The following is a 23,179-nucleotide window of genomic DNA, read 5'->3' as shown; positions in this document are numbered from 1 at the left end:
CAGTCACTGCTATTGCACTTATTGTTTATAGAACCTTGAACAAGTCACTTATCTCTTTGAATCTCAATCTCTTTCCTTTAAAATGATGCTAAAATATTACTGCACAGGGTTACTGCAAGTATTACAGAAAATAACAGAAGTAAAAATGTGTTGCAAATATTCGTGATTGTATCTAAGAAGTTATTCTTGGAAAACTGGCAGAAAATTCTGTAAAACAGATCAATCTCGAGAAAGCAAGTTATCTCAAGTCACCTTATCCTTGGTCTTGCAGAACTGTAGAGGGAGAATGAAGTAGTGAGAAAGCCCTGAGTTAGAAAAGATGGGCTTGAACTTCACTTACCAGCTGGCTGACCTTGAGAAAATCTCTTAACCTAAGGCTTAATTTTCTAATCTATAAAATGAGGGAAAAATACTGCCTCAAAAGTGTAATTGTTTTATTCAAATGTTCCATTAATTATGAAAGCACTTTTAGAATATAATGCAGAATATGTGTTTTTATTAAAATCAATTAACTGGCATTCCTTAAAGAAAATCCTAATCTTATTTGTTCCACCAGTCAAATAGAAGGTTGTATTATTCAAGAATGTGATCACATAGACTACAGGCAGAAGTATACCTACTCCCAATTCTTGCTGCGGGCTCTCCAACTTTGGTGAGAGGATGGAACACAACAGATAATGATAGAATAGGAAGATAGAGAATGGGAAGAGAAAACAGAGATTCAGAAAGACGTGAATAAGTAGCAAAGCTCTGATCAACTACAGGTCTATTTAATTTCACATCCCACAGGCAGGGCCAACTTCAGGGATGTGTGATCTGTGCAGCTGCACAGGGTAGGAGCTCGCAGGGGCCCTGTACTTGGTTTAATGCTGTTGTCGCTGTCTTGAAATTCTCAGTTCTTTTTGAACAAGTGGTACCACATTTTCATTCTGCACTAGGCCCTGCAAATTATGTGGCTGGTCCTGCCCATAATCTTTCCACTAGAGGACAAGAACAATAGCTTAGTCTCAATGACTCTGTATACAGGAATCACTGCTAACTTAAAGGGCATTCACTAAAAAGACCTTTAAACATGTTGGTGATCACGCATTTATAATACTTGAAGTATTTTGAAGTGAGCAAAATACTTCTTAGAAGCCAATTTAATTAAAAAGCATTAGCCCCAGTTAGAAATACAAACGCCATATGCCTTTCCTATTTTTGTGCTCCATCACATCCTAATAATGAGCCAAAATGTGATGAATAAATGGAATACCTGAATCTAATCAAATTGACTTTCCATTCTGAAATCCAACAAAAGACCCTATAATGTGGATTGTCTTTGGTTTTGATTTGATATCTGCTATCTCACAGTAAGCCAAGTAACATTACCACAGAAATCATCTCTGGAATAATATCCTTAACACAACCCAATTCAATGAAATCACACCCTTTAAATAATGTTTTGTTTATTTCTGCTCCTGCTGACTACAGACAGTTGGTGACTGTTTTTCCTTGACTGAAACGGAAAGGCTGAAGCTGATGAACTGAACATTTCCCAGGCTGCAATTCAGTTTTTGATGTCTGCAGGCCAAAAACATGCCTTTTCCTCTGAAATCCAGACTGAGCCTATACTAGTCCATTTTGACCTTTAGATTCCTTATCAGTCACCTTTGGTCTCTGACAGTGGTTGGACAGGCCAATCAACAGAGGTCCACTCTCCATGAACAAAGGCTGGTTATGTAAAAGAGGTGAGCTGTGGGCAGAGATACGATCTGAAGAGAAGGTGCTGAACTCATCCTCTGTGTTCCAGCAGCATGTCCAGGACTGCTGTCACTACAAAAAGTGAAACTTCACCCAAAAACATTTTCTCTGCTGGTGATTTAAACCCACACCTTCATTAAGGAAGCAGCTGGATTTCAGAGAGAGGCAGGCAACCACCAATACTGAAACCAGCATGCAACTGTGGTCTGTACTCTTAACATTCCTTTCTCTTTCCTTTTTTTTTTCCCCGTTAAGTCTGCCAGAGGACCCCTTGGTTACTATATATATACACACATATAGATATGCCGGTGACATTTCAAGGTTAAGATTCTTTTTTTTTTTTTAAGTTTATTCATTTATTTTGAGAGAGAGAGAGAAGGCACAAATTGGGGAAGGGGGGAGGGGTGGGGAGAGAGAGAGAGAGAGAGAGAGAGAGAGAGAGAGAGAGAGAAAGAAAGAATGAATCACAAGCAGGCTTCACACCATCAGCACTGAGTTCAACGTGGGACCGGCACCCATGGACCCTGAGATCATGACCTGAGCTGAAGCCGGATGCTTCATTGACTGAAACACCCAGGCGCCCCATCAAGGTAAGATGCTTTAAAAGCTTTAGGAAATACACCTTTCTCCTTTCTCCATTACTCAATACTCATAGAGACTCTAAGATGAAAACTTTCATTCCAAGAATTTAGCAGTTTGTTCCCTAAAAACGTTAGCCTCCTCAACTCTGAGAAATACATCCACTGCTTCCTATAGATAGAATCTGGAAATTCTAACTTCATCAGTTAGAACTGTTTACAAACTAATGTGTTTGATCATCTTTTTAAATTTCACTATCCCTAGAGTAAAATGGTACTACTGGAAATCTCAATGCTGTTTAACATTTCCTAAACAGAAAACAACGAAATGTTGCTCAAGGTCTGAATTAATTTGCTGCAGGATTCTAGGTAAGCTGGATTTCTCTGAAATCCAGCTGCTTCCTGTAAGTTTATCTTTGGGGTCTAAAATTCTCTAAGTCAAAAATGGTGATGATTTTAGAATAAAATGAAAGAGTGGGGAGCCAACTAAAATTTGCAAATGCTACATATATACTCAACAACAGCTCAGGATAATTAGTTTATTTTGACCTCTAACCAACAATAATGTATTGATAATACATTATTATTTCATCTTCCTATTAGTTCTACTCAAATAGTTCACAAATTAAAGCATTTTCCATTAGTGTTTAGGAATGAAATAGCTTCCTGATAGAAAAAGGCAAATGAGGATCAGTTTTTCTAGGTCTCTAAGTAGTTCAGATGAATTAATGAATAAAATTCTATTTATCTCAATTTCACTTATCATTTCAGGAGTGCTATGAAAATGAATTGCCTAAACTGCTGGTGGCAGTGAGACTGGTATATTTCTGGTAAGCAAACTAGCAATCTATCAAAAGTCCTAGAAATAGGTATACACTTTGGTCTAGCGATCCCACAATTGAGCTTTAGGATAGTTCTTTTATGCAAAGATTGCATAAGACACGTGCAAAGATTTAGGCACAAGGATATTCATTCAGTGAGGCTTTGTTTATAACTGAGAAAAACTGGACATAATCAAAATGTGCAACAATAGGACAGAATTTGAATCAGTTCTATGGAAAACAAACAACTCTGAACAAGGATATGAGAGAAATGAGTTTGAGGACAATGGCAGGATGTTCGCAATATGCTAAGTGAAAAAATCAGATTACAAAGCAGTAGATAGAGGACAATCCCATTTTTAAAAGTATATATATATATAGAAAAAGCCTGGATGATGTTAATAGTAAGATCTTTAGGAGATAAGAATGAGCGTAATGCTTTTTGTGGGGGAAAAGGAGTGCTTTAGTATTTTCTGTTTTTTATATAATAAATGTACATTATCTGCAAATATTAAAAAAAAATAACTGGGGCACTTGGTGGGTATCTGACTTAGAAACTAAGGAGCTGAACATTGCTTATAGAACACTAAATAAGTTGAGCCATTAATAGGCAACCAGGCCATTAAACTGGTAACCAAGCCAATAAGAACAAGGGCAAATAGTTATCAGCACACTCCACCCCTTATAGCTCACTCTACTGTAAATATTACAAGCGCTCTGTGCCATGGGAACCACCTTGCCTACCACATGATGCTGATGTAATAATATCCAGAGCTAAGCACCTGGAGGAAGCAGAGAAAGGTTTTGCTTTGAATTACTTGAATGCATTTTTCTTTTTCTTTTCTCTTCTCTCTCTGCCCCCTTTTTAAACCATAAAGCTTCCACTAGCAGATAGTGTAATGATTTCTATTCTTATGCTGCCTGTGGGGATTTCACATTATGCTCCCAGCCACCGGTACTGATTCATTAACAGCCTTGTAAAATTGGCAGCCTTCCTAAATAAGCTATGTAAAGTCTGCAAATGTTACTGAGCTGTGTACTCAGTGGGTACTCAATAAAACTTGATAAATTCTGCCCATGATAGATCCAAAATATGCTCATAGCAATATCCCAAAGAAAATCATCAGTCTATACAAAAGCCTTTCTGGATTCTTCTGCTAACCACAAATCATTAATAGCAGTCCTTCACTGAAAAGTAACTATTGTAATATGGTGATAACATCCACCACATTCATCTTCCTTTTCTCTCACCACTCAAGTATCCTTTACCTCTGTTTATACAAATCAAGACATTTAAGACAGCAAGAAATAAAGGTCAGAGCCCCAGCTCAAATCCTACTGTAATGCCTTTGCTAACTGGCTCATTTACAATACCTTTCTGTCCTCTGAATACTTAACATTTGTACCATTCATCTGACACTTAGCACCTGTTAAATTGTTTTCTTAGTTATCCTTTTTTTTTTAAATTTTTTTTTCAACGTTTATTTATTTTTGGGACAGAGAGAGACAGAGCATGAACGGGGGAGGGGCAGAGAGAGAGGGAGACACAGAATCGGAAACAGGCTCCAGGCTCTGAGCCATCAGCCCAGAGCCTGACGCGGGGCTCGAACTCACGGACCGCGAGATCATGACCTGGCTGAAGTCGGACGCTTAACCGACTGCGCCACCCAGGCGCCCCTCTTAGTTATCCTTTTATTGACCAGTTCCTATATCTTCAACAGACTAAGCATCCTGACTGCAGAAGAACCATGTCTTGTGTTTCTTTGTATCTCCCACCCTTTGCCCAGAATAGGTGCAGTTATTACAATGATGCAAATGATAGGATTTTACCATCAGACAGGCTCACCACTCTGTATTCTAATTCTTACTCTTGTATTTCAGCTTATGTCAAAAGAGCAAAAATATTAGCTACCATTTACTGAGTGCTTACTATTAGTAGTACTTCACACATATCACATTTAATCCAAATAGGTATTACAAGCTCCATTTTATTAATGAGGAAAATAAGGCTTACAGTGGTTATATAATACATTCAAGGTCACACAGCTCATAGGTGATGAAACTCTGAATGGGACTCTTACTATTAGCAACAAGAACAAATGGCAAGTAAAATCCTGAACATGTGACCAAGAGACCTTTTGAGACTTTTTAAAGAGAATATTTAAGGAATGGGATACTTTAAGAATTGACTGTGAGGGACGCCTGGGTGGTTCAGTTGGTTAAGTGTCCAACTGAGGCTCAGGTCATGATCTCGCAGTTCGTGGGCTTGAGCCCTGCATCAGGCTCTGTGCTGACAGCTGGAGCCTGCTTCAGATTCTGTGTCTCCCTCACTCTCTGCCCTTCCCCTGCTCACGCTCTTGTCTCTCTTTCTCAAAAATAAATAAACATTAAAAAAAAAAAGAATGAAATTTTATTGGGGATGGATAAACATCACAGAGGTGGGATGTCAAAGAAGTTCAGTTTCACATACTGTTTGTCCTATTCCATTCATCTCCTAGGAACAGAAATATACACTGAGAATTTATATTCTCCACAGATGCTGCAACTTTTCAAACTAAAGCGCTCCACAATAGAAAATAAAAAATTAATAATAATAGAAATTAAAATATTTTTGGTGTTGTGGGAATTTGGTATATCAACCTTAGGAGAAACATTGTACAGGTGACCAGTATGAACAGTATGGGTCTGAACTGCCTAAGTCCACTTATGTGCAGATTTTTTCAGCAAATACATTGGAAGGTATTTCAGAAAGCTGCAGCAACTTGAAAAAATTCACAGATGAACCATGCAGCACAGAAAAAGTCAGAAGTTATTATAAGAATATAGTATATAATACATATGACATACAAAATATATATTAATTGGCTGTTTATTTTATTAGTAAGGTTTCTAGTCAACAGCAGACTATTAGTAGTTAAATTCCGGGGGAGTTAAGTTATACACAGATTTTTCTATGAACAAGAGGGTCAATGCCCCAAACTCCTGCTTCGTTCATTCAAAGGTCAACTGTAATTCTAAGTCTTCTACATTTAAAAACTAAACTGTTACAACTAAACAAAACAAACAAACAAACAAAACCAAAAAACAACCCTAACACTCTAAAATACACTAACCCAGAGGTTTCTCTTAATTTGAAAGTAATTCGAGCCACTGGATTCTGTTGCTTTAACAGACATAACTAATGCCCAATCCCTCAGGTTACTAAAATAAGGATCACAATCCTCTAGAAACAGATTAATGCAGAAAACAAGAGTTGCTCAATTTGCACAAACCTGCAAAAAATGAAGTGGGCCCATATTTGCCCTTTGGTGTGTAACACTAGCAATCTATTTATAAATAATTTGCTACATCCTTTCCAAATCACAGGAACACCCAGAAGTCCTTGATGTTCTTAGCACATTTCTTCAGGTTAAACCTAATTACATTACTGGCAGCAACATCCTGCACCATTCAACAAAGCAAAGTTAATTTTAACCCTGTCTTCAAGTAGTTAGGATACCAATTTTTTTTTCTTTCACCTTAGAAATTCAGAAACATTATGGGATAGCATCTACACCACTACTCTTTAGCACCAAGGCAGTTTAACATAATTAAGAGGACTCACAGTTACTGGAAAGACCCAAGAAGAGATGTGAGCAACATGATACATAGAAGTTTGGACCCTTCTATTACTCTGAGGTCCAACAGCTCTTGGAAACAGAGAATGACAACATCCTTAATTATTTAGCTTTGGGCAGTGGTTTCTCAGTGTTAGTCAAAAGGAATTGCTCAATTTCAGGAGTGATTACACATAAGCACACAAACAAAAAGCAGTAATTTAGGGGAAAAAATCCACTCTAGATTTATCAAAAAGAAATTTTGACTTGAATGTATTACAACCTCACCATTCCTGTTCATCTTCATTGTGCAGATTTACTCTTTAGTTAACCTGGCTTAAGTAAGCATGTTTCCAGTAAAACCAAAGTTGAGAGCTCTCTTTGTTTTTTTTCTCCTTGGTTCCTAGCCAATTACTGCTCTGACTTCAAACACACACAAGTGTGGATAAAGTCACATAAAATTATCACCACCAACGAAAACATAAATGTACCTTTATACTGTGACAGCAGATCATTAACCTTTCCTTCATATTTGAAGGCCAGGACACCTAGAAGATTCACTAGATGTAAATTTAGTTGATCATCTTTTAAAGGTATTACACTTTTTAAAAATTTTTATTTTTTGTTTGTTTTTATATTAGAGAGTGAGTGGGGGACAGGGTACAGAGAGTGAGAGAAGGAGAATCCTAAGCAGGCTCCACGCTCAGCAAAGAGCCTGATGTCAGTCTTGATCCCACAACCCTGGGATCATGAACTGAGCCAAAATCAAGAGCCAGACGCTCAACTGACTTGAGCTACACAGATGCCCCAAACAATCCGCTTTTTGAGGCTATCTTCTCTGCATAAGAATCTGATAACTACAAAAAACAGTCGGTAGTAATTTAAAATCAAAGAAAAAGAAACATCCTATGCTTCTTTTAACTATATTAGTTTCTTTACCCACCAAAGAGAGAAAAAAAAGACCTTAAATTGCAAATAAATGCCTGGTTTCAATCCATTATCAATAATCAATTATTCTAATTATGTTTGTCCATTTCTGTAAAATACATGATTTAGATTTAAAAAATATCACGGAGGAGCACCTGGATGGCTCAGTCGGTTTAACATAATTGGCCAACTTTAAGTTGCCAACTTTAAGTGGCCAACTTTAGCTCAGGTTGTGATCTCATGGTTTGTGAGTTTGAGCCCCACATTGGGCTGTCTGCTCTCTGCACAAAGCCCACCTTGGATCCTCTGTCCCCCCATCTCTCTGCCCATCCCCACTCATGTTCTCTCTCAAAACTAAATAAAACATTACAAAAAAATAAAAAAATAAAAAAACATCATGGATGAGGGGTGCCTGGATGGCTCAGTCTGTTAAGCGACTGACTCTTGATTTCGGCTCAGGTCATGATCTCAGGGTTTGTGAGTTCGAGCCCTGCATTGGGCTCTGCTTTGACAGTGTGGAGCCTGCGAAGGATTCATTCATTCATTCATTCATTCATTCTCTCTCTCTCTCAAAATAAATAAACTTAAAAAAATATCATGGATGATAACTATACTTATGCAATGAGAACAAAGAAATTTAAAAACTTGAAAGGCAAAAAAAAATTCATAAAATTATAACAGAGAGTAGGACTTCTTGGTTCCAGGCTTGTCAAATACAGGTAATTTTTGCTAAAGAACTGTTTCAGAGCTAGAAAAAGATGGAAGGCTACACCTAAATTATTCTACAAATCAGACATAAGATGGACAAAGACTGTATCAAAGATTCAACAAATACTCAAAAGCAAAAATCGTAAACAACAGTAAACCAAATCCACCAATCTCTTAACAAATAATGCAAATAGCATGTAAGGATGATTTAACTTAGTAACTCAATATAAGTTGCTGCACTACTGGCAAATGGGGGGAAATATTATCATTCCAATAGATGTCCAAAAATCACTTAAAAAGGGGCACCTGGGTGGCGCAGTCGGTTAAGCGTCCGACTTCAGCCAGGTCACGATCTCGCGGTCCGTGAGTTCGAGCCCCGCGTCAGGCTCTGGGCGGATGGCTCAGAGCCTGGAGCCTGTTTCCAATTCTGTGTCTTCCTCTCTCTCTGCCCCTCCCCCGTTCATGCTCTGTCTCTCTCTGTCCCCCAAAAAATAAATAAACGTTGAAAAAAAATTCAAAAATCACTTAAAAAAATTCAATAACTATACCTAAAAATCTTTGATTGGATATACAGCTGACCCTTGAACAATGTGGGGGTCAGGAGAACTGAGCCCCCATGCATTTGAAAATCTGCAAATAACTTCTGGCTCTCTGAAAACTTAATGTCTACTGTTGACTAGAAGCCTTACCAGTAGCATAAATAATCGATAATACATATTTTGTATACATATTCTATAGTGTGTTCTTACAATAAAGTAATCTAGACAAAAGAATGTATTAAGAAAATCCTAAGAAAATATATTTATAGTACTGATTATAAAAAAATCCATGTATAAGTGGACCTACAAAGATAAAATCCATAAAGTTCAATCCTCAACTTGAGAAATGGCCTATGCCAGAACCTACAGCACACAATACATCTCCTAACAAAACATAAGAAACATTCCTTTCACAGTGGAAAACAAGATAAAACCATTAGCACTGCTATTATTTAACATTCCACTAAAGCCCTAGCCAAAGCAATGTTTCAAATAAAACTCATTTACAGATGATATAATGATGCATGGAGAAAAGTAAAGAAAATCAACTTAAAAATCTATTGGATATTAGGACCAAGCAAGAGTTCAGCAAGGTGGTCTGATATAAAAGCAAATATAGAAATTTTTACTACACAGTTACAGTGACTAATTAGAAAATGTCGGGGCGCCTGGGTGGCGCAGTCGGTTAAGCGTCCGACTTCAGCCAGGTCACGATCTCGCGGTCCGTTGAGTTCGAGCCCTGCGTCAGGCTCTGGGCGGATGGCTCAGAGCCTGGAGCCTGCTTCCGATTCTGTGTCTCCCTCTCTCTCTGCCCCTCCCCCGTTCATGCTCTGTCTCTCTCTGTCCCAAAAATAAATAAAAACGTTGAAAAAAAAAATTAAAAAAAAGAAAATGTCATGGGAGAGAGCTCAAGAAATACATTAAAACAAGAGCAACAAAAACTTTAAGAAACACCCATGAATATACCTAATAAGAAATGTGTAACTACTATATGAGGAAAAGTAAAATTTAAATGAAAAGCATTTAAAATATAGTAAACACACACACCACATTACTCACTGGAAAGGCTCATTTCATAAAGCTGTTAATTCTCTCCAAAACCAGTTCAGTGCAATTTCAGTCAAAATCCAAATAGGATTTTTGTTTGTTTATTTATTTGGGGGAGAGAGAAAGAGTCCCCCGGGTTTATGCAAATGAGCAGGGAAGAGGGAGAGAGAGACTCCCAAGTAGGCTCCAATAGGGGAGAGCCCCATGCAAGGCTTCACCTCAGTAACTGTGAGATCATGACCTGAGCTGAAATCATCAAGATACTTAGCCAACTGAGCCACCCAGGAGCCCCCTTAACAGGATTTTTTTTAAAGTGGAAATTGACAAGGTGTTTCTAAGACATTTGGAAATAAAATAAGAATAGCTGATACATTAAAACATAATAACGAGGCAAGCCTTGCCATACAAGATATCAAAATACCCACTAAATTCCTATAGTAAGTACACAATGTGGTATTGGTGTATGAATAGAAAAACTATCAATAGGACTTAATTGTACAGAATCAACTCCAAATATCTCTTAGAATTTAATATACAATAACTGTAGTGTTTCAAATCAGCAAAGTGAGAATGGACTAAATAAATGATACTGGGATAAATGACTATCCATTTGAAAAAAAGGTAAAGTCAACACCCCTATCTCACATTATAAATTCCAGATATTTTAAAGAGTGAAATACTTAAAAAGTATGGACTTATTAGAAAAAACATAAAAGAATACTTTTATAATCCTGAAAGTGGGTGGGAAGGGTTTTTTAAACAAGATACAAAACTCTGAAATCCTAAGAGAAAATATCAGATTTTATTAAATAAATATTAAAAACTTTTAGGAGCACTTGGCTGTCTCTTTTAGAGCATGCAGCTCTTTTTTTAATTGTATTTTTGAGAGAGAGGGAGAGAGAGGGAGGGAGAGAGAGAACGAATGAACAAGCCAGGGGAGGGGCAGAGAGAGAAAGAGATGGAATCTGAAGCAGGCTCTAGGTTATGAGCTGCCAACGCAGAGCCCCGTGCCTTGCTCGAAATCACAACCCATGAGATCTTGACCTGAGCAGAAGTCAGATGCTTAACTGACTAAGCCACCCAGGTTCCCCTGAGCATGCAACTCTTGATCTCAGGGTCACAAGTTCAAGCCCCCTCTTGGGTGTGGAGATTACTTAAAAATAAAATCTTAAGAAAAAAAATTAAAAACTTTCATTTTTTAAGTTTTTAATGTTTTTATTTTATTTTTGAGAGAGAGACAAGAGTGCAAACAGGGGAGGGGCAGAGAGAGAGGGAGACACAGAATCCAAAGCAGGCTCCAGGCTCTGAGCTGTCGGATCAGAGCCTGACGTGGGGTTAGAACTCACAGACCGTGAAATCATGACCTGAGCCAAAGTTGGACGCTTAACCGACTGAGCCACCCAGGCGCCCCTAAAAACTTTTATAACAAGATGAAAAATTAAAAGACACATAATAAACTGGTAGAAAGGGTTTTGGGTTCTTTTTTTTTTGGCTACATATTAAGATCATGTAGAGTACATCAAAAAGAAACAAATACCAACAGAAAAATAGTCATAAGTACAAACATGCCAATTACAGAAGAAAAGTGAAAAAGACTAATAAAAAAATATAAAAGGATACTTAAACCTCTATAGTAATAAAGGAATTGCGAATAGAGAAATATTTAAGAGCAGGCCCTGGAGTCTGAATGCCTATGTTTGCACCCTGGCTATATAATATTATACAAGTAACTCAACATCTCTGTGCCTCTCATCTGTAACTGAGGAGAATATCTAACTCATAAGAAAAAAGAAAGATAATATGAATAGTATTCAAAATAATGCCTAGTACATAGTAAGAGTTCAATAACGTGCTATTTAATGTTATTATTAGTATTACCAGGATTGGTGAAGGTCTATTCCTACAGCTGGTAAAAGCAAATTAGCAAAGCCTTTTTTGAAGGCAATTTGGCAGTATGTATCAAATTTTTAACATATACATACCATTAGACCCAGAAATTCCACTGCTACAGATTTATCTAAAGAAATGTTTCCATATGTATACAAAGATAGCAGTCCAGTACAGCAGTGTAGGAGCTCTGTGTTTTGAGACAGGAAATGCTGGTTCTAGTTTCAGTTCTGCCAATAACAAATCATGTAACTGCTATGCAAAAATCACTGCACCATTTCAATTTTTTTTTTAGTTTATTACTTCATAAAATGTGGATGAGGACTTGCTCAATCTGCCTCAGAGGAATACTTTAAGGATGTTGTTGCCAAGTGCAGCCCCTGGACCAGCATCATCTAGGAACTTGTTAGAGATACAAAACACCTTTCAGTTTCACAAAAAGTTACATTTTGGATAATTATCTGGATATGCTCTCCTGTTGTTAAACTTGAGCTTTAGAAAGCATCCATGTATAGCTTCGAAATCAAACTCATATATGAAATCAAATACTAAATACAAGTATTTTAGGTCAAGGATAAAAAGCTCAAGGTAACCCATTTCACAATCAAGCAATGTTTCAAGCACTTAAGTTCCAAGATTTCTGATCAGAGGTTTTCATAAAGGCAACACTGTTTTAATGGCAGCCTCTGTCAGCATTTTGTCTAATAATTCTTGATCTTTTTCTGATCTTTTTTGGTAGGCACAAAAATAGCCACCTATTTGATACGTTGTTTGGCATATACCAATAATGCTAGAAGACCCCTTGCTTAGTGGCCACCTCTCAGGGATTGAATGTTGGCCCTCGAAACATAACATAGGCTCCCATATTTTTCAGAAATTCTAATTTCTCTTTTATTAAAAAAGTATGTATAGACTCTTAAAGGGCATGTAACTTCTCATGATTATTTGAGAAGTCTGATTTAAGACTCCTGAAATTTGATTCTATGATGCTCTGGGTTGCTCACATATTTTTTTCTAGTAGGATTTAAGCTTATGGCAGGGACTATTCTTAGTTTCTGGAGTGAATTTAATCACTTCTTAATGTTCTTCATTGATACTTCAAAATTAACCCCCTATTTGGTGAGTTTTATGCAATGACAAAGGGAGACCATAATCTAATAATGATGATATAATTTCCAGTAAAATACAGTAATACCCTAGTTATTCTCTAATTTCATCTATATATAACAGTTGAAACTCAAGAAATTAGTATGAACCTGTGAAATCACCAAAAAGGTATCTAAACACCATACTCCAAAGGTCATGAACTTTCTCCATTGGAGAGCCCCAAGGATCTCAGTCTGTTATGCTAGCCTTTTTCCTCTGACACAATTCTCACAGCATTTGTTACTTGGTTTCTAAACCCACAGCAAATCCCAGGCAGCAAATAAGAACAGAATAAAAATTCATGAGTGGGTTCTCAGCAGTGACAAGAGAATTATCTGGCTAAGAGTACACTTGTGTCAAGGTATCCCCTTCCCCAAACATACACTTCAAATTTTTTTTTGAGTCAGTCTCCACTTATGATCCTAAATCTTAATCTTTTAGTTACTCCCACTAGTCGCTATTTATATATCTGGCACCACCAGGGAAATGCTCACACCAATTGAGCTTTACATTATCAAGCCTTAGAAATAATAACTTCCCTTTAGGAAAGAGATTAACTTTTTATAAGATCACATTAGAGAATCTAATTTTAAAAATATATTTATCTACACAACATTTTCATATGACCTTAAGGAGTTCACTTTTTTAAGTCTATATTTATTTTGAGAGAGACAGCACAAGTGGGGGGGAGGGAGGGAGGGAGGGAGGGGGGGGAGAGAGGGGGAGAGAGGGGGAGGGAGGGAGATAGGGGGAGAGAGAAAGAGAAAGAGAGAGAAAAAGAGAGAGAGAGAGAAAAAGAGAGAGAGAATGAATATCCCAAGCAGGCTTCGTGCCACCAGTGCAGAGCCCTACGCAGGACAAACTCACCTGCTCATCTGCTCAAATGACCTGAGCAGAAACCAAGATCCAGACACTCAACCAACTGAGCCACCCAGGTGGCCCTAGGAGTTCAGTGACCTTCTAAAGCCAATCCATAAAACTCTAGGTGACCATGGATCCCAAATTAAGACCTTCTACATTACATGCCAAAAATGTGTGTTTCAACAGAATTTTTGGTATTATTTTTATCAGAATGACCTCTAAAGATTCTTAAATAATGATGAACTGGGGAACACTATAAATGCAAAATAAAAATGATGGCTGGTGTAATCCTAATGAATATACTTTAGATGAAGTGAATTTGGATATTACATCTCTTATAAGAAAAAAGGGTAGCAAAAGACAAAAATTAAAGAGATATTCTGCAAATTCTTTAAAAGACTGTCTACGTTAGCAGCAAATCTTAGTGTAGCAAATACATTTTTTTATTGCTAAGTTGAAGATGTCAGCAGTTAAAGACAATTCGTAAGATTAAGTCTCAAAAGTGACCTTGCAACTCCTCAGAATATAATTTTTATAGTGGTTGAAAGCACCAGTCTAGGAAACGGCTCTGGATTCTAACGACAGTTTTATCATTTACTAGCTACATGGCCTTGAGCAATTAACATCTCTGAGTCTCAGTTTCATTGTCTGTAAATAGAACAAACTGGTTCATAGAGTTGCTGTTATGATTATATGAGACAATACACGTTAAACTCTTAGCACGGTGCCAAGAGGTCAACAAATGGCAGGCATTAGTTATTAATTTCAATTAACTCATTTTTAATGTAGGTATTTATGGTTTGCAAAGTGTTACTGGCACATATGATCTCTTTTGATCCAACCTGGGGGTAGGAGCCTCATTTTACAGTGGAAGAAACTGAAGTCAAATGATTTACTCAAAGGCAATAATAAGTAGGAAAAGAAATTTGGGCTTAATTTGATTATACTAGGAACTAAAATGCAAAAGCTGAGAAGCTCTGTCTTTTAATGTTTTTTAAAAGTGTAGTTCAATATACATAAAATTTGCCATTTCAACCATGTTCAGTGGCATTAAATACATTCACATTGTTGCGTAATCATCATTCATCCCTAGAACTTTTTCTTCTTAAAAAAAATTTTTTTTTAATGTTTATTTATTTGTGAGACAGAGAGAGACAGAGCATGAGTGGGGGAGGGTCAGAGAGAGAGGGAGACACAGAATCTAAGCAGGTTCCAGGCTCTGAGCGGTCAGCACAGAGCCCAACGTGGGGCTTGAACTCACAGACCCTGAGATCATGACCTGAGCTGAAGTCGGTTGCTCCACCGACTGAGCCACCCTAGTGCCCCTTTTTCTTCTTTTTAAATGAAATTCTATCAAACACAAACTCTCCATTCCCCCTCCCCCAAACTCCTGGGGATTTCTTTAGGTGCCTCAAGTGGAATCATGTGGTATTTGTCCTTTGTCATTGGCTTATTTCATTTAGAATATCTTCAAAATTCATTCTTGTTGCAGCATTTGTCAGAATTTCCTTCTTTTTTAAGGTTGAATAATACTCAGTTGTACTGCATACCACATTTTGTTTTATCCATTTATCTACTGACGGACATGTGGGTTGCTCCCCATGTTGTTTTGTTTTTTCAAAATATTGTCAACACTATTGATATTGGTTATCCAGTTTCTGATTATTCCCTCCTTTCCTTCTCTTTTATTCCATTTCTTTTTTTTAAGAAAACAAATGCAAGTAAATGGCTGATTTAATTCTGTAGAGTTGATATACACACCACTAAAACCACTTTATTTTGTGGCTATTTTTTGTAGGAGCTCCACCATGAATCAACACAAAGAAAAAACCTGAAACTCAAATGAGCTTAATTTGATTTGGTAGGAGAGCAAACCATCAATTAAAATAATAAATTATGTGTAACATTATAAATCACATGCTATTTTAGGACTTTTAATAAGAGATAGTGGAAAGTTTCTGTTGTTGGACATTAAAAAAAGTTTTTCAGGGTTGACCTGGGAGGGAGAAAGAAACATTCCCTAAGTATCCAAAAGTCTGGAAAAACCTCAGTAGCTGACTCTCCTGAAGCCACTCCGGAGTGAGTGCTAACACTCTACGAAGACCAAACTGCTGCTACACAAAGTAACCCTCGCCTTAACTGTGAGGCGAGATTAACCACAAGCTTCGGCACACAGTTCTCAGAAATAGCTCAACCACAATGGAAGGGAAGGACGACAACTCCAGAGACTTCAAAAAAACAGCGACGATTTAAGATGCGTTGAATCTTGTACTTTCGTGAATGAAGGTGTGCATGCAGGCTTGGATTTTGAGTACGTACTGGTACAAGGGGGAGATTAAAGGAAAAACAGCCAAATTACCGAAATCCAATTTTCTTAAATAATTCCAGACTACATACAGCCAGCGGGAGCGAAGAATGGACAGCCTTCTTTTGTGTGAACGGCTTTCGAAAAGAAACCTATAGTCACACGCAAATTTATTTGAAACAGCAACCCCAAAACAACAAACACGGGAGCTTGATCTCCAGCAGGACCCGCGAGGGAGTCCAAGCGTTTCCGGGCGACGGTTCAGAAGCTACAGACCGCCCTTCACCCAGAGCCTCCCGGCTCGGCTGTCACTCGGTCACCATAGACAGCTTCCAAGGGAGGACTGCACTTTCAGCTTCCCTCAAAGTTTACCAGAAATTCTCGCAAAGGGTTCTTTAATCCGCCCAACCCCCAGGGACACTTTCTGTCTCCAAGAACTGCTCCACAGCTTCACCCCACTATATCCCCGGTCACTTCGAGACCTCCAAGCACGCAGGGCGCGATTTCGCCCTCGCTTGCTTGCTTGCTCCCCAGGATGCTGGGGAAAGCGGCTCCGGAAAAGCAAACTTTCCGAGCTTTCGCGGAGGGCGGGAGGGCGCGCCGCGAACTCACAGCTGGTTGATGGCGTTCTGAGAGATGACCGCGTTGGCGGAGAAGTAAGGGATCATGTCGGGGCTACCGAGGTTGCAGGTGCAGGCGGGAGACGCCTTCCTCTCGCGGGCCAACGTGCTCAGGGTCATGAGGCCAGCTCAAGGCGCACAGCTCCGCATCCTGGCCCCTCCCGGCTCGGGCACGAGGCGATCGCGTAGGGCTCCGCGGGGCCAGAGGCGCGGGCAGCTCGGGAACCCCGCGTCCAAACTGGGCCCGCCGGGTCGCGCGGAGGCAGTCGCCGCAGCCCTAAGGCTCGGCTGTGGAGTCCCGGCGGCCGGGCGCCACCAACATCCCACCCCAACCCGCGTCCGGGGCGGGGCGCTGCGGCGGGGCGGGCCGAGCCGAGCGGGCCGAGCCGAGCGGGCGGGGAGAGTCCTAAGAGCAGAGAGGGTCGGCCCTTTCGGGCGCTCCGCCCCTGAGCTCGTGGCACCCACCGGATCACGCTGCGTGCCTCTCGGCGGGCGAGCGAGCGAGGGTCGGCACGAAGACATCGCGGCTCGTGTGAAGGAGTGAAGCGAGCCTGGGGTGAGCAAGAAAGGCTCGCGTTTCTTGGGAATGTTTCCACAGAAAGGTCCTGCTTATCTTGAACGGCTCTATACATTGAACCTCAAATCCCATTTTTCAAATGATCTTAAAACTTTAATAAAAGGTCGTACATTAACAAATGTAACGGATACTTACCAGCGGTTTTCTAGGTGTTAAGGGCTAGGGAAATTCGGTAATAAACTAAATTTTTTTTTAAAGCAAAACATCTGAAGTTATAATGGGGAAAAAACCTATTTACATTGTCGATTACATCTGCTAACCCTTGTAAATAAATTTATAAAAGGCTTTCCTAACCATCCTCCAAACCAAGGACTCATAGCGTTAGCTGTATATATGAATCCCCTGTGGGGATTTTAAACACTCCAATACCTGGCGACACCACAGACCAATCAAATCAGAGTCTCCTGAAGTTGGGATCCTAAACATCAATAATTTTTTCAAAGCTCCCCGGGTGATTCCAATACGCAGCTGTGGTAGACAGCTATTGTGCCAGATGATCTAGGAGAGGGAGACAGGCTAGAGAATATAACCTTACTTTACAGATGTGGAAATAAATATAAAGGGTCTAGCCAGATAACCTCATTTGTAAGTGACATCACTTAGATAGGAACCCTAGTTTTATGACTTCTGATCTAGGTTGGGCTTTTCCCACCAACCCTATATACCCTGATGCCTTCATGAGTTTAATCCTTTATCAATGTTGCTAACAACTCACTGAGCAATGCCTTTCACCTGACCAGGAACCAACTCTCTGAAAATCTCTTTTCTCTCCTGCATGCTATATAGTGGTTTACAAAAGGGGCTGACCTGGTGTGGGCACTCGGTAAAGTTAGCTCCCTCACCTCTTGCCCTTCCAGTCTCATCAGAACAAATATTTTCAGGTATGAGCATTTTGTGCTTTTTGAATACTTGACTAAACTATATATCAATAGAACTGTCAGGAGTTCTAGAGCTGGAAATTAATAATTTTAAAAAATGATTTCACTATTCTATTACCAGACAAAAGAGACTAAAATGAGGAAGAAGTCACTTTAAGACTCAACATATGCTAGAATCAAGAAGAAATATGTCTTTAATTTTTATTTTTTAATGTTTACTTTAGAGAGAGAGACAGAGCAAGCAGGGAGGGCAGAGAGAGGGAAACACAGAATCAGAAGCAGGCTCCAGGCTCTGAGCTGTCAGGACAGAGCCCAACCTGGAGCTCGAATCCACAAACCAAGAGATCATGACCTGAGCTGATGTTGGTCGCTTAACCTGAGCCACTCAGGCGCCCCTTAATTTTTTTTTAATGTTTACTTATTTTTGAGAGAGAGAGAGAGAGAGAGAGAGAGAGAGAGAGAACGAGCGGGGGAGGGGCAGAGAGAGATGGAAACACAGAATCCAAAGTAGGCTCTAGGCTGTCAGCACAGAGACCAACGTGGGGCTGGAACTCAAGAACTGTGAGGCACCCCAAAATGTGTCTTTGTTTTATATATACAATTTTTCAGATCTCTTTTTCTATTGGGAGATTTGGCAATTTTCTAAATACTAGTAATTAAATAATCTAAATTATACATTCTATGCCTAAAACCAGAAACTCTTTTGTTAGTTTATCCTTCCATAAAACTTAAAAGTTGCTGGGGTGCCTGAGTAGCTCAGATGGTTAAGTGTCCAACTCTTGATTCCAGCTCAGGTCATGATCTCATGGTTGGTGGGATCAAGTTCCTAGTCAGGCTCTGAGCTGACAGTGCAAAGCCTGCTTGGGATTCTCTCTTTCTCTTTCTCTGCTGGTCCCCAGCTTGTGCCAATGTGGGCGAGCATGCTTGCACTCTTTCTCAAAATAAATAAATAAAGATTTTTTTAAAAAACCTTAAAGTTGTTGCCCAGGGATTTGAAATATTGCAAACTCATACTGGAAATAGGATTTAAGTTTCCTATGGATCTGATAATAGGAAAGAACCAGTTGGCAAGTGAAGAGTTAATGAAAGGTCTGGAGTCCAGTGCATCATCGTCTTCATCCATCTCTAGTAAGGAAAATGTTTGAAAGATTTATTCAGGCTGTGTCAGCAGGCACCCAAATGGCAGTGTAAGAAAAAAAAATCTGCTGATACACCCCAAAATAAATTGCTTTAAATATCTGGCAAAGTTGCCAGTTTGAAACTTCTTCCAGGCTGTAATTTATTATAGCCTCCTGGCAGTGATCAAAAAAAAACGCAGCAGGCTCTTTAGAAGAGCACTGTTAAGGTGAGTCCAGTTCCTTTCATGACAGCAGAGATGGGATTTTATGGAAGTCAATACTAACTGATGCTGCTTACGGAAGACAATGGAATGTCATCTGTATCTGTCTGAAAAAGAAGTCAGCAGGAAATGTATCTTACTCAATTCACACTTAATATCTCTGGCATTTAAAAAACGCTAAAGATAAGGATTTCATAAATATGTATATCTGTCTTTTATAGATAGGTTCCTATAGTGACACTCCAGAAGTGCATAGTCCTTTGTTTCCCCTCAAAAGACCTCTGCCAGTGCCTTTTCAGCGAAGTCTATTTTAACACCCCCATCTAGGCCTTTTCAAAAGCTTTCAAAGTTAAATTCTTGCTTTGAACTGTAATATAGGAAATTGGGAAAGTGCTACAACGTGCCTCATAGGTTTTTAAGAAAAAAATGTAATCATCTTTGCAAAGTGAGGTACCTTTAAGGGAATAGATCTTTCTGCTACTGTTTTTAAAAGTTTAACAAATTCCTTTTCTTTTCACAATCTGCAGAGTGTCAAAATGTCAATCAATTTAGTTTCAGCTCAATTTAATCCTTTACTCTACACTGTCAGAAAACAAGGCTCTAGGGAGCAAGCTCTCTGTACCCAAGCTTCTAGGAATTCAAAAATGATTCTAAATTAGACTGAGCGACGTGAAATAAATGAAGCTAGTTTTCTACTCCACATGAAGTCCAAAGGGGCTTTTAAAAATGTGCACAAAGGCCCCGAAGAAAAATTGATGCATTTCTTCACACTCCTGTTTGAGTTAGAAGATTTAAAATAAATTTTGTCATGTCATTTGCTGACCGTTTCAAGGCTCAGAAATATGAATATTCTATAATGTTTTTTTTTTAATTTTTTTTTCAACGTTTATTTATTTTTGGGACAGAGAGAGACAGAGCATGAATGGGGGAGGGGCAGAGAGAGAGGGAGACACAGAATCGGAAACAGGCTCCAGGCTCTGAGCCATCAGCCCAGAGCCTGACGCGGGGCTCGAACTCACGGACCGCGAGATTGTGATCTGGCTGAAGTCGGACGCTTAACCGACTGCGCCACCCAGGCGCCCCTGAATATTCTATAATGTTAATCTGGCTCTTGATAGCATCAGCTATGACCAGATTAAATTTTTATAGAATTATATGTTAAAAGCATTAACAAAATTTTAAAGTAATAGATGTCTCTTGTATCCATCGGTACTTCCATTACTATGCCTTCATGTGTCTCTCCATAAGATACAAACGCTGTAAAACTGTAAAACCAGAGACTTACTTGTTGATCAATCGGTATTCCAGGACAGATATGAAAGTGAACTTAAGTGTGAGTGAAGGATGTAGGCATGTTTTTGCTGCTGTAACAAAATTTCATCATGGGTGGATCACTTGAAGGGAAGGTAGCTAATGAACTAAAAAGTGACAGTGTAAAGTGCCAAAAGCAGTAGGCCAGAAACCAGAGAGGACCTAAGTTCTAGTTCTAACATGGCCACTTAATAAACTAAGATTTTGGCTAAGTCACTTATTTTCATCTGTAAAATGGGATAATAAAACCCTAAGGAAAGGTCCCCAAATCTGTTTTTGTGAGAGTTAGGAACCTTAGGAAAGGAATATCATTCAGCTTAGAAGTCCTGAAAAATACATTTAATCCACTTAAGATAAACAGTCATCTAGATGAAAGCAGTAGAGCCCAGCAAATCTCAATCTTGGTTTTATATATAAAATGGAATATTACTCAATCATAAAAAAGAATGAAATCTTGCCATGTGCCAACATAGATAGAGCTAGAGGGAATAAGACTGAGAAACAAGTCAGAGAGAGACAAATATCATGGTTTCACTCATGTGAATTTAATTTATGTGGAATTTAAGAAACAAAACAAATGAACAAAGAAAAAAGAGACAAAAAACTAGACTCTTAAATACAGAGAACTGGTGGTTGCCAGAAGGCAGGTGGGTGGGGGAGGATGGGTGAAATAAAGGGGATTAACAATACACTTATCTTGATGAACCCTGAGAGATTTAAAGAATTGTTGAATCATTATATTGTACACCTGAAACTAATATAAAACTATGTTAATTATACTTGGAAAAAAATCCTAGCCTTGGAATTAATTGGATGGGTTTGAATCCTAGTGTCACCATTAGCTGTGTATTTTGGATAGTTATTTAATCTATGGCTCAGTATTAGTCCCTAATTTATGAAGTTACTGTGAGGATTAATTTACTCGCAGTATTAACATGTAAAGTGTAAAAGAGTGGCACAAAAATCTACTCTTTGGACTTAAGGGCTCTATAAACTTAAGAGAGCTAAGAGAAAGGTTAAGGAGGAGATTGCCCTTCAGGGATAAAATCAGAGAGTTGGAATCTCCAAAGAACAATCTTAGATCAGAGTGCATGGCTGTAATAAATCTTTTTATTTTATTTTTTAAAGATTTTATTTTTTTTAATGGTTTTTTTTTTAACGTTTATTTATTTTTGAGATAGAGAGAGACAGAGCATGAATGGGGAGGGTCAGAGAGAGAGGGAGACACAGAATCTGAAATAGGCTCCAGGCTCTGAGCTGTCAGCACAGAGCCCTACGTGGGGCTCGAACTCACGGACCGCGAGATCATGACCTGAGCCGAAGTCGGACGCTCAACTGACTGAGCCACCCAGGTGCCCCTAAAGATTTTATTTTTAAAGTCATCTCTACACCCAATGTGGGGCTTGAACTCACAACCCCAAGATCAAAGGCATATGTTGTACCAACTGAGCCAGGCAGGCACCCCTAAATCTTTTTTATTTTTAAGTTTCTTTGCTTCTCTAACTCCTCCATTTATCTGATCTTTTGGTTGTTTCTCTGAGGTAAAAATTCTTAATAGGGAAAAGACCTATGTGCCTTTCTTCAGGTCATGAAGAAAGCTGTGTGTTGTGTGTGTTTCGTGTGTGTGTGTGTGTGTGTGTGTGTGTGTGTGTGTTGGGAGTGGGCAGGGGGACTCTGAAGTCTGTCTGGCAGCCTTGAGGTAAAGTTGACTGTACATTTTAATTTATGCACTGACGAAATTAAGATGTTGACTAGAAATAATCTTCTATGCTCTTTTCCACTAATCTGAAAAACAGCTAAAGCAGGGCGGGCAGCATTAAAATGTCAGTGAGTCTGATGTCAGAGTTATAGATTCTAGTGACTTTATCCAATGGGCTAACAGAAAGCTAGTTGTATTTGTTTGTATTTGGGATGAGAAGTTGAAGAATGAATGAAAATTAACATACATACAGATTTCGCCAGTGTACCACACCATTTCTTCCAGGAGTCTTCACTATTATTGTTTGCTAGGTAGCTAATTACATTAACTTAATATTGCATTCTGTAGTAATGTGAGATCTGCAGTGTTCACTACATTTTTGTATTTATAACCTTTGAAATAATAGTATTACCTTATATAACTTTATTTAAAAAATACCTAGTCATAAGAAATATGATTATACCTGTCAGAAGACCTATTTGTATTTTTATGTTTTCTCTAACGGCGTATCTACAGAAATAAATAGTAAATTAATACCCTGAGTGTCAAAAGGGAGAAAACCAACACTTTAAAGAGTTACAAAACAAAAAGCCTGTT

At 38.8% G+C, this 23,179-nt stretch overlaps 1 protein-coding gene and 1 long non-coding RNA gene across 7 annotated transcripts in view; one reads left to right on the top strand and one right to left on the bottom strand.

Annotated features, from left to right (window-relative positions):
* Positions 1–23,179, bottom strand: part of SSH2 (slingshot protein phosphatase 2) — a 248,306-nt gene that overhangs the window by 89,554 nt on the left and 135,573 nt on the right. Inside the window, exon 1 of one of the 6 annotated variants that reach the window (XM_027034597.2) lies at positions 16,771–20,422. The exons of 4 other annotated variants lie outside the window; for them this stretch is intronic. In XM_027034597.2, the coding sequence (XP_026890398.1) occupies positions 16,771–16,898 (128 nt within the window). In that variant the 5' untranslated portion in view covers positions 16,899–20,422. Of the gene's footprint in view, positions 1–16,770; positions 20,423–23,179 lie in introns of those variants that run through there. One more of the 6 variants, XM_015065087.3, reaches the window with a different exon arrangement.
* LOC113592714 (uncharacterized) lies at positions 1,406–16,778 on the top strand. The gene is made up of 4 exons (XR_008293981.1): positions 1,406–1,947; positions 2,233–2,333; positions 3,093–3,151; positions 15,652–16,778. It is a non-coding gene; the product is annotated as an uncharacterized LOC113592714 (long non-coding RNA).

The sequence above is a fragment of the Acinonyx jubatus genome, chromosome E1, assembly GCF_027475565.1.
Source record: "Acinonyx jubatus isolate Ajub_Pintada_27869175 chromosome E1, VMU_Ajub_asm_v1.0, whole genome shotgun sequence".
NCBI lineage: Eukaryota > Metazoa > Chordata > Mammalia > Carnivora > Felidae > Acinonyx > Acinonyx jubatus.
Note: the sequence above shows the minus strand (reverse complement) of the source record. Positions and strands in the feature narration are given on the sequence as shown.